The sequence below is a fragment of the Calliphora vicina genome, chromosome 5, assembly GCF_958450345.1.
Source record: "Calliphora vicina chromosome 5, idCalVici1.1, whole genome shotgun sequence".
NCBI classification, from domain to species: domain Eukaryota; kingdom Metazoa; phylum Arthropoda; class Insecta; order Diptera; family Calliphoridae; genus Calliphora; species Calliphora vicina.
Genome location: NC_088784.1, coordinates 28,916,305 through 28,929,400, shown reverse-complemented (window position 1 = coordinate 28,929,400; position 13,096 = coordinate 28,916,305). Strand labels below are relative to the sequence as shown.

At 28.0% G+C, this 13,096-nt stretch overlaps 1 protein-coding gene across 4 annotated transcripts in view; it reads right to left on the bottom strand.

Annotated features, from left to right (window-relative positions):
• The window catches only part of mam (mastermind), a 179,426-nt gene that overhangs the window by 33,217 nt on the left and 133,113 nt on the right, over positions 1-13,096 (bottom strand). For all 4 annotated transcript variants that reach the window (XM_065514063.1, XM_065514065.1, XM_065514064.1 and 1 more), the window contains one exon: positions 10,121-12,097. In XM_065514063.1, the coding sequence (XP_065370135.1) occupies positions 10,121-12,097 (1,977 nt within the window). The remainder of the gene's footprint in view (positions 1-10,120; positions 12,098-13,096) is intronic.

The window sequence follows — 13,096 nt, the reverse complement described above, 5'->3', positions numbered from 1 at the left end:
TGATAAATTTTACACATACATTAATATCACTCGTTCGTTTGTGATGTTCGTTGCCAGTAAACGATTACTCGTTCGAATTATTGTTTGTTCGTTTCAGTTTAAAGACAAGTACGTTTTTTTGCTGTTTGTTTGTTCACTTGACAAACTGTTTGAAAAATTATACGTTTTAAATTTAAAATACATGGGAAATGCTAAAGGAATATGTATATAAAAAAAACTGTTAATATGAATTTAATGAACTTTTATATGTTTTCAATAAACTCCTTGTTTTTTATTGGGAGTTGTTTAAAATTAAGTATAATTTTTCTTATGGGAGATTTTTGATTGAGTACAGACACAAACCACATTCAATTTGGAGACAAATTATAGATCTAATTATTTTTTATAAAAATTATTACTGAATTTGAATAATTTCTAACCATATTAGATTTAACGAAACTTTTTGTTAAGCAACTAGAAGTATTCTATAGAAGAACTAGGCTAGCGATATATTTTCTATAAAAAACTTATGTTATTCAGAAGTTTTATGAAGAAAATCTTAAATTCCTGAATGATTTTAGTAAAACTTGAAATAAAATTTTATAGAATTTGCGTACTATTTCACGCATTTAGAGTATTCTTTGAATTTAATTTAAATTTAAAAAAAAAATGTTCCTATAGTATTGTATTTAACCAATTTTCTTTTTGAAATTTGATACTTTCTTCACAAACATGCCTTAAATAGTTCCGCTTGAAAAAAAAACCGTAAATAGTTGTTGTGTTAACATCATTTGTCATTTGTTGTTGTGGGTTCAAAGAAGGCCTTGCATGTTTGTTTTATATTAATTTGAAGAGAATTACCTTTAAATTGATTTAAATATTTAAGTAATGAAAATACAGGCAATTTAATACGAGTATTAGTCAAATGTTAAATATCACTTGTTAGAGAAATGAGAAAATTTAATTAAACCATAGACATTAATTGGCTAAAAGGCATTTACTTAAATGGAGGTGAATTTAATTGAAGTGTCCTTGGTTGCTTTCTCGATTATTAATTTAAAAGAAAAGTTCTAAATTGTTATAAACTTTGAAATAACAAATGTATATTTTCACTAGCATTTTAATAACAAATAAGTTAAATAATGCTCTGGAAAACAATAAACCCAAACAGCACAAGTTCAATGCCCTCTAATTAAACACTATTTTTAATCGCAAAGATTACACGCCAATAAATTGTTTTAACTATAAATTTAAATTAATCACGAGTTAAAATCAATGTGTTTAAAATAACAAAAAAAAACAGCAAAACCAAACATTAATTTATAAAGATGAGAATATATTTAATTAAAAAGCCAAAAAGGTTTGTTTTTTAACGTTTGTATGAGGGGTCAGCGGTTGTTGATAAATATTTTGTGGCACATGACGTATGATTAATATGAGTTAAATAATATTAATCACACGTTGAGGTGGTTTTATTTATAAATATTAATTAAAATTAATTGTATTTGTACAAACTTAGTTATATAGAAAATTATCGATAAATTTAAGTTATCGATGATATTTCTTATGAAATTTAAGTAACCGATAAATGTTCTATAGAAAATTAATGCTATCGATAATTTTTTTTTAGAAAATTCTAATTAGCTTTTCTATAGAAAATTTAAGTTATCGATAACAATTTCAAAGTAAATTAAAGTTATCGATAACTTTTTTAGATATAATTAATGTCATCGATAACTTTTCTATAGAAAACTAATGTTATCGATAACTTTTTTATACAAAATTAAAGTTATCGATAACTTTTTTATAGAAAATTAATGTTATCAATAACTTTTCTATGGAAAATTAATGTAATCGATAAATTTTCTATCGATAAAAAAGTTATCGATAAATTTTCTATAGAAAATTAATGTAATCGAAAATTTGTCTATCGATAAAAAAGTTATCGATAAATTGTCTATAGAAAATTAAAGTTATCGATAAATTTTCTATAAATAATTAAATTTACCGATAACTTTTCTATTGAAAATTAAAGTTATCGATATGTTTTTTATTGAAAATTAAAGTTATCGAAAATTTTATTATAAATAATTAAAGTTATCGATAACTTTTCTATTGAAAATTAAAGCTATCGATAACCTTTCTATTGAAAATTACAGTTATCGATAACTTTTCTATAGAACATTTATGTTATCGATAACTTTTCTATAGAAAATTAAAGTTTCCTATAGATAACTTAAGTTATCGGTAACTTTTCTATAGAAAATTAATGTTATCGATAAATTTTCTATCGAAAATTTTTTTATAAAGTTATCGATAACTTTTCTATTGAAAATTTAAGTTATCGATAATTTTTCTATATAAAATTAATTTTACCGATAACTTGTCTATAAATAAATATAAATAAATAAATAAAATATTAAAGTTAAAGATAACTTTTCTACAGAAAATTAAAGTAATAAATATGTTTTCTATTGAAAATTACAGTTATCGATAAATTTTCTATAGAAAATTAAAGTTAAAGATAACTTTTCTATAGATTTTTTTAAATATTGATAACTTTTCGATTGAATATTACAGTTATCGATAACTTTTCTATAAAAATTAAAGTTATCGATAACTTTTCTATAGGAAATTAATGTTAAAGATAACTTTTCTATAGAAAATTAAAGTTAAAGATAACTTTTCTATAGATTTTTTAATTATCGATAACTTTTCTATTGAATGTTACAGTTATCGATAACTTTTCTATTGAATATTACAGTTATCGATAAATTTTCTATAGAAAATTAAAGTTATCGATAACTTTTCAATAGAAAATTAAAATGAATGACAAGTTTTCTATAGAAAATCAAAGTTATCGATAACTTTTCTGTAGAATATTAAAGTTAAAAATAACTTTTCCATAGATTATTTAAGTTATCGATAACTTTTCTATTGAATATTACAGTTATCGATAAATTTTCTACAGAGAATTAAAGTTAAAGATAACTTTTCTATACATTTTTTAATTATCGTTAAATTTTATATTAAATATTACAGTTATGGATAACTTTACAGAAAATTAATGATATCGATCTTTTCTATAGAAAACTAAAGTTATCTAGAACTTTTCTATTGAAAATTAAAGTTATCCATAACTTTTCTATTGAAAATTAAAGTTATCCATAACTTTTCTGTAGAAAACTAAAGTTATCGATAACTTTTCTATCGAAAATTAAAGTTACAGAAGTTCTTTAAAAAATTTAAATGATTTACAGTTTACTTATGAACTGGCCCCTAAAAATATGCCGTATACTTATTATAAATTAAATAATATTATTCATACGCCAGAGGCTTAAATTGAGTATAATTTCTTGTACACCAAGACGTATGCTTAATGCAATGTAAATAATATCTATCATACGCTTAAGTGTGAAAAACATACAATAAGATTTCCCTTTTTATCTAAAATAAACTAAATCTTTATAAAATTGTCTTTTTTATTAAATAACATTGCTTAAATCTTTTTTTGAAATAAAACCTACACAAAAAAATAAATTTCTTTGCTTGTACAAATCTTTCAAAAACTATTTCCTAAAGTAATGTTATGTTACGTTTCGAAAAAAAAACAGCAAAAACTTTTAAATGTACATTTAAAATCTTTTTTAATGTCCTTTTTGGGGTAGAACGAAAAGTGGGAAAGAAAAACATAAAAAAATACAAGATTTTGTTTTTGGGACAGAATACAAAGTATTTGAAAAATATAAAAGGAATATTAAATAGTTTATTTAGGAAATAAAATAGGTATGTAGCTATAATAAGTTTGCTGATAGCTATTTGCTATTCTAATATACTATACCTTACTTAGTCCTCAGCCTCTTATATGAATAATTATAGTTTAGTTCGTAAAACCATTAATTAACAAATGAAATGAAATCTGTTTTGCAGGCTTATAACAAAAATAGATTTCCATAAAAACATGGATAAAGCCATTTTGATGGAATTTCAAAATTATAAAATTTCTAAAGCTTTCAAAATATTTAAATATTGTTATTTCTTTCTTTTAAAATACCTTGTATTTTCATATTAAAACACCTCTAAAGGTTTCCTAAAATAATAATTGATTTCAAACAGGATGTTAGTTACATTTCTAAAACGGAAATAATAGTAAAATCAAAAAGCTGTAACCTCAAAAAAAACCAACGAAATTATTTGTTGAATAATTTAGAAATTAATTTGTTTTAAGAGTCAGTTTATATTTATGTTATGCATTCGCTGGCAACAAAAATAGAAATATTAACATATGGCTTGGTAATATTTGTGATAACAACAAAAAAAATATACTAGATTTTCAACAACATAAGTATAACAAGGGATATTAATTGAGCAAAATAACTTTAACATAACAGAATAATCTCACTCTTTCTATAGCTCTCTTGTTCTGTATAAAATGTTATTTTCCCCCAATAAACCTTCTTGATTATTTATAGTATTTGGCATGTTTAGAAAGATCTATTAAGCAAGCGGTTTGTTATAAAGTCAAGTGTTTTTTAGGAGCCATACAATTTAAAATTTTAAACTTTTTATAGTTCTAATTTAAAGTGGGAGAAGTTAAAGAAAAATATCCCTTAATACTGTTTTACGATAAAAACAAATTGAGTGAAATTCCACAAACCGGCAAAGAGCATTAAAGTATAGGGAGAGAGAAAAATTGCTTTTTATTTTGAGTGTGAACAAACAAGTGAATTGAGTGTTTTAGTTTTTGTGTTTGCTTGAGTGTAATAAAAATGGTTTTTATATTGTTATTTATGTCATTATGTTGATTTTTGAAAAAGTGTGCGGTTGAAATGATGTTAAATGACTTTCAGCCTGGAAATTTGGGGTGGCCAGCAACAAACTAAATTATTGAAAATAATCTGAACAAGTTTTCAATTGCTTATATCTGAGTCATGTGTAAACCAAATTAGCTTATTATCATTAACGTTATTAGCAAGACTATAAACCCCACAAACGATCTATCAAAAGTTTTTCAAAATGTTTACTGTTTAAGAAAATATGCTTTAAAAACACAGACAATATTTTATTTTATATTTATTTATAAAAAGCTGGTCCCTCTAAACATTAACCCCATATTCCAAAAAAAAAATAAACAAATAAACTCAACTATAATCGAATAGACAATTGTAAAAAAAAAGAAAACACAAACTTACACTCTCTCTCTCAATTGCATCATGCTCCACTCAAAATACTCAACAGAGTGGAGCCAACAAAAGTAATGATAAATTGACACATATACACACATACATACAAATGTAAAAACTCAAAAACACATAAAACTGGAGAAATAAAAAAAAGAAAAGCTTATAAAAATTACATTCCAAGGCAGGGATGGTAAGTTCAGTGGTACGGCATTTGGTAAATTTAGTTTAAAAATGTTTCGTTTAGATTTCCAAATGGCCAAAAATATGAAATTTCTGGGAAATTAAAAAGAATCTTAATCAATTGAAACACATATAGAAAAAAATTAACTTTAGTAAATTTTATCTTCGAGATTTAGCTTATCTATGACAAATGAATGTACTTAAGGCTGCTTGTAAAAGCTTTCGTTAAGTTTTAGAAATTGTCAAAAAACATTTTATTTTTTAAATTTAAATTGTGGATTGTCTATATTTAATAATTTAAAAATAAAAGTTTCGTTAACTCTTATAAATTGTCAAAATTTTTGAAATTTTCTAGATTTAAATAGTAGATAATAATCTATGTTAATATTAAATTTCGTTATAATATAAAAATAAAAATTTTTTTTAATTAAAATAAAATTTTTCTAATTTTATTTCTAAAATATGGAAAAGTTACTTTTAATAAATTTAATTAAAATAAATGATTTCGTTAAGTTTCATATGTCTTGCAAAATAATAAATATTTCTACATATAAATATGTATGTAGTAGATTAACGAACATGATAAAAGCTTATCTTAAACGCATCTTAAAAGTTTTAGAAACAAAATTTTCATTATCCGAAAAATAGGATATTTCTTTAATATACTTTTCGAATTTAAACAAATATGTGTGAAACAATGTTAGTAAATTTAGAAGAAGAAGTTTAGTTAATCTAAATAAAATGTCAAAAAGAAGAGATTTCTCAAATTTAAATAGCAGCTTATTGCAGTTAAACGAATATACAAAAAGTTGCATGTAAAAGCTTTTAGTATATTCGTTTAACATGGATAAGCTGCTATTTAAATTTGTGAAATGTGTTCAATTTATTAAACTTAACGAAACTTTATAGCAAATATAGCTAAAGTTTCGTTAAGTTTTTCAAATTATCAAAAATAACAAAATTTGTCATTATTTAAATAGTATTTTAATAGTAGCTGGACGAATATACTAAAAGCTGCAAGTAGAATTATTTCGTTTAGAAAATTAAGTTTCTAAAAAATTAAAAACATTTTCCTGAAATTAAAAATAAACTTCGTTAAAAAAATTCAGTAGAATTCACTTTGATTTTTTAAATAAAAAAATAATCAATAGCATTCTCCAGTATAAAGAAAACATAAATTTAAGCCACATATTTAATGCATAAAATATTTATTTTTTTCATATATTTGTTATGTTAATACATAGATATTTCAAAGACCTTTCCAACGACGTATATAAGACCATAGTAAGTTGGAGCTATAATGGGTCAAAATTGAAAAAAATATTTTTTAACCCGAAAATATTTTTTCCAAAAAATTAAAAAAACAACTTTGGAAAAAAAATATTTTTTTTTTATCTAAAAATATTTAACATATTTTATTTTGAAGTATAATTTGGTGAGGGTATATAATATTCGGCACAGCCGAATATAGCTCTCTTACTTGTGCTATATATTTTTTATTTTCTTGCAAGGGAACAAATTACAGGTACTTTCTGGGAGATTTTCAGGCCTAAATCGAACCGTACATAATATTCGCCAAAAAATTAATATTCGGCTTAATACGAAATAAACCGAAACTTTTAATTCCTTAATTTTAAGCATGATTCAGCAGTATTTCCTTTATATTCTGGACTTCACCTCAATTTTATCAGCATCTTAAACATAAGTTATTTTTGAGGGAACTTGTTCTTCTTCCAAATTATAAAATCTTTGATTTTAATAAAAGTTTCGGTTTCGGTATTCAGACATAATTCAGGACTAATTCGAAACAGAATATTCAGCTTGGCAACTGTACTTGTTGAAATAATAGTTTTTCTCAACAAAATATTAGATATTTTATTTAAATTAGTCAGCATCGATTTTGTTTTGTTTTTTTTAAATTTAAGTTATATTTAAGAACTCACTTTTCCATCCCTGTTTCAAAGTAATTGATAATGTTAAAAAGCTTAAAATTTTTAACATGTTTCTCCCAAAAACAACAAAAAAAACATAAAAACACAATCACACAAATTAAATGTGTATTGTGCATGCTAGAGTTGCCACTTCATATGTAATTAAAGTAATTTTAAAATCCAATAAAAAAAATTTAAGATTGTATTGTATGTGTTCGAACAAACGACTTTTTGTTGAAAAAAGTCGATTCAAATCTAACATTGAAAATGCTCATCAATAACTGTAGAAACTATGTATTTTTTTTATTTTTATTAAGATATGGTAAAATATTAAAAAAACGTCGAAAATATTCGAAAGTCGATTTAAAAAAAAAATTTATAAAAGTCGACTTTTGAACATTTTTTACAATAATACTGGTAACATTGTGGAAAAAGTCGAAAATATTCGAAAAGTCGATTTAAATAAAAAAGTCGGAATGTCGACTTTTCATAAATTACCAAAAGTCGAAGAGTCGATTATTCAAAATTTTAAAAAAGTCGAAAGTTCGAAAAGTCGACTTTTTAAAAATCGAAAATGTTCATAAATTTCCAAAAGTCGAATAGTTAACTATTCAAAATTTTAAAAAAGTCGAAAGTTCGAAAATTCGACTTTTTGTTTCACAGAATGTAGAAACTAGGTATTTTTTACACTAAGATATTGTAAAGTTAAAAAAAAGTCGAAAATATTCGAAAATTCTACTTTTTATAAATTACCAAAAGTCGACTATTAAAAAAATTTAAAAAAGTCGAAAGTTCGAAAAGTTGATACATACTATTTCCAAAATCGAAAAAATTCAAAAAGTCTACTTTTTATTTCAACTAAAAAATAAATGAAAGTAATAACTGTCTGTGTCATTTGAACAATGACTCAAAAATTATTCATATTTGGTTCAAAGATTCTGTCTTATTCTCCGCCTTAAATATTTGGACTCATCCTCGTACAATTTCCTACATTTGCATACATTTATACGCAATAGACACTTTTTTCTTAACTGACTACAAAATAGCCTATGTGTTTTTTAAAAAGCTGTTTATTTTGTACATATGTATATAAAATTCGTGTCAAATTCTGAATCAGTAGTAGAAATGTGGAAATATATTGTTAATTGAATAGACCATAAATATAAAAAGTTTCTAAATCGGGAGATTTTTCCCATTGAATTTGAATGGAAACAAGTAAGAGAGCTATATTCAGCTGTGCCGAATCTTATATACCCTTTACCAAATTATAGTTCAAAATACAAATTTTAAATATTTTTAGGTAAACAAAATTTATTTTTTTTTCCAAATTTGTTTTTTAATTTTTTGGAAAAATTTTTTTTCGAATTGTTATTTAAATTTTTTTTTTTAAATTAAAATTTTTTTTTTAAATTTTAAAATTTTTTTTGGTTTTTTATATTTTTTTTTTTGGTAAAAAAAAATTCGGGTTAAAATTTTTTTTCCGATTTTGACCCATTGTAGGTCCAACTTACTATGGTCTTATATACGGCATTGCAAAGGTCTTTGATATATCTATCATTAGATATCCATATTGTCTATATTAATGACTTAGTAATCCAGATATAGATCAAAAATAGGTCAAAAATCGAGGTTGTCCTGGTTTTTTCCTCATATCTCAGCCATTTGTGGACCGATTTTGCTGAATAGGAAACTTCTCGAAAGCATGTCTGACAGAATTATTGAAGATTTGGATCCCGAAGATATCTGGGGTCTTCAGAAAATTGATTTCAACAAACAGACAGCCAGACGGACATGGCTTAATCGACTCCGCTATGTATAAGGATCCAGAATATATATACTTTATAGGGTCGGAAAATTATATTGTGGAAATTATAAACGGAATGACAAACTCATATATACCCTTCTCACGAAGGTGAAGGGTATAAAAATGGGAAAAGGGAAAAAAATTTCCGGGGAATATTTATTCATAATATAGTTTTTTCTTTCTAAAAATTTCAAATAGTCCTTTTTGCAATCAAGAGGCAATCTGTAAGTTTCTCTGGGACATGTAATTGGGGTATTTAAACCATGTGTAATTTTATAAGTGGCAACACTAGTGCATGTGTGTATCAGAAAAGCAGTGTAAAGATTTATGTTGATTTGATTAATGAGGCTTGGTTTCACCACACTAGGTTTAAATAATTTTATTTAATGGTTTCAAAAAATAAAATTAATTGATTTTATAAAACATGACCGTTGTCTTTTAGATTCTTAAACATTTCATGAAATGTTCTCAATAAATTTTAAATTTTCTGCTAAAAATTTAATTTGAAAATTCAACATTAGTTTTTCTTGTTAATATTCCTCGTTGGTTTTTATAAAGCATTAGAAGAAAAGGGGGTGTTAGATTACGGGGTGTTTGTTTGCTTAGTATACCAACCAATGCTTATTTAAATTGGTATTTTGTTTAATACCTTTTAAGTTTGAGGGGGGAGTTTTTTTTCCGTGCATAATTTCCTTTTCTTGCTTTTAGCAAGTTGAAAGTTTTACATTATTTTTATGATAATTTTTCTAGCGAAATGCATAGAGAAAATAAAGGTTTTGCCAGCTTTTTGTGTTGGAGGGACAACAAATACTGTGTTCATGGATTTTATGCTAAAGGACAAGCAGGATTTTAGTATACAACACCTCGATTTTTAGTTGCGGTTCGCTTTTCACAAAGTTTTATAATAAGAAAATTTGTTATTTTGTTTGTTTTTCGGGTTTTTTTACACCTTCTCATGAGACTTTTCATTCTATATAATTCATAATTCTCTTGAATGAGTTATAATTATTGTTCAATATTTCAAAACTTTCTCTTCGACTTACCTGTATGCCGTGAGCACCACCCTGTTGACTGATGTGCAACTGTTGCGTCTGTTTCATTTGCAATGTGGTTGTAGTTGTTTGTTGCTGCTGCTGCGACATATTCGGGTTACCCTGCTGTGAGGTGGGACCATTGCCGGGGCCGGGACCTACATTGGCGCCAGCATTGGGACCATTTGGATTTGTCTGGTTGCCTTGATTGCTGTTGCCACCCATATTTGGAGTATTTTGTTGAGGATTGGGACCTCTGGTATTGGCTGTTTGGGGCTGTTGCTGCTGTTGTTGAGATTGTTGGGCTGGAGACATGGTGGGTGGAACGTTTGAGGGACCACCTTGATTTGGACCCGTGCCCGGACCACGTGGTGGACCTTGCATGAAATTGGGACCGGCAGGACTTTGATTGCCAGCACCAGCTGGACCCATAGGAGAATTGTAGGGCGAGTATTGTGGCTGTTGTGAAGGATTTTGTGTTTGAGATTGTTGCTGTTGGCCGGGAGCATTCGGTTTAGGAAAATTGCCCACACCCATCGGTCCATTGGGACCCATTTTAGCCATATTGGCTTGGGACATGTGCTGTTGCTGCTGCTGCTGTTGTTGTTGCTGCTGCTGCTGTTGCTGATGTTGCATTTGCTGTTGATGCTGAAGACGTTTGAGATCGAATTCGCTTTGCTGTGAGGAATAGTAGAGTTCCTGTTTGATGTCAAGGAAAGACTGCTGAACATTATTGCCGCCCATGGGGCCACCAGGATTTGGTTTCTGTTGGAATTGTGGTGGTAGATTTTGATGCTGGGGATGCTGTTGCGGGCCATTGGGACCTTGCATGAAATCATTGGGACCCCCAAAACCACCGCCATAATCACTGTAGCGTCCATTGGGTCCCGGGCCACCCATTAATTGACCTTGTTGACTCTGGTGCATGGGCGGCCTGGGGAAGTTCATGCCACCCATGGCATTTTTATGCTGATGTTGTTCGGCCATTTGTTTGAGTGTTTGAGCGGCCAAAGACAGCTCAGACATGGGTCCTGTATTCGGACCATTTTGAAATTGCGAACGCATTTTATTCATGCCCTGTGGATCGTTGTTGGGACCACCCATGGGACCGCCACCCATGCCACCTCCTCCACCATTGTTGGGTCCTCCGAAGGCTGCACTAAACTGAGCCATGGCATTTTCGGATTTCACATTTAAACTGTTGATCAAATCTTGTACATTGGGCGGTTCCACCTTAATACCATCTTCTGTTTTAATATCCAATAAGGGTTTCTCATCCAGAGCATCCAAAAAGCCCGGATTGAAATCCTGCAAATCATTAATGAGATCCTTAAAGGTTTCATTGCCCTCGGTGGTGTCGTCACCCATGAACTCGGGAAACCCGGGGAAATTACTATTCGGACCACCCTCCTTCTCCAAACCAGCCAAATCGGGGAAATCATGATCTGGCTCACGCTTACACTCTACCAAATTGCCTAAACCACCCATATTGGACTTTTGTTGTTGTTGCTGCTGTTGTTGTTGCTGTTGTTGTTGCTGCTGTTGAGCTGCATTCATGTTATGGCCACCCATTAGATTTGTAGCTGTATTTGGACCACCGCCACTACCCATATGCATACCACCACCGCCACCTCTATTATTACCATTATGTTGCTGCGGATCATTAACACCTTGGCCCTGTCCTTGCCCACCCCCACTGCCTCCTGGCCCACCGGCTGTACTAACACCAGGCTCACTTTTCACGGAGGTATTGGTCAGGGCTTTCACCGTAACATTGGTGCTTATCTGTTGTGGTTGTGAATTGGCCGCCGATGTGGTGAATTCCAATTGTTGAACAATTTCGACGGAGAATTTTAGATTTTCAGAACCATTATTGTTGTTATTGTTGTTGTTGTTATTATTATTGTTATTGGGCAATTTATGAGGCGGCTCAAAGTTTTCAGCACCATTGTCGGCATCGTCTGCGGGTCGTTTTAAGAACTTTTGTTGCTGTAAATGAAATAACGAATGTTGTAGAATTAATATTAAGAAAATTAAATATCTGTATGTACGTAATAAAAGTATATTTTGAGTTTGTCTATATCAATAATGATGACATGGAGTCTAAATCGAAGCTTAAAAATAAACACAAATTTCTCAAAGAGCAAAGTTAATCATTCTGGAATCAATAACTATTGATTGAACAACAAAGTGAGGTTATGAGGCTTTGAGGAGTTATTATTAAACATTAAAAACCTCAAAATCGTTTGCAAGGTTAAAATTAAAACTTGTAGACTTTCCAAAGGAGCGTTAAATGTTTATTATTTTTTTTTTAAAAAAAGGATTATTATTCAGTTAATTGATGACATGAAAGGTTTAGTTTTAAAGTTCAAAAGTAAGGAAACCCGTTTTGAGATTATGTCAGAAATTGAAATAGATTTACATTTATTTATGTGTCTAAACATTTCCAGTGCTCGAAACTTCTACTTAATAACAATGTTGATAATACGCTGTTATTAACATTGTTTATAAGTATGATAACGTTAAATGTGAAGCAGCTTTAAAAGCTCTAGTTGATCATTGTGGAAAGAGAACATTCTAGTTTTTACGTTAGATTACACAGGTCAACAAAATCGAAAAAATTTTAGAGGCTTTTTAAACCACTACACAATTTTGATGTATTGTGTTCTAGTAGTATAAATATGGTCCAAATTTTAAATTCTATGGAGAGGTTTTTTTTAAAAAAAATTTAACTAAATTTTTTGATAACTCAAAAATGGTTAGAGATTTGCATAACCTTTAATCCATTTATATATTAAGTTTCAATCGACTCAGTAGTTTCGGAGTTATAATAACAATTTGAAGCAAAAAATTTATTTTTTACGTGAAAATAACAAATATTTTTGTTTTCAAAAAATCATGAAAAATCGAAAACAGCAGAAATTGTTCAGATTTATTACATATTATTATATAGGAGCAAAATGAGATATTGATCATGCAAATTTATGG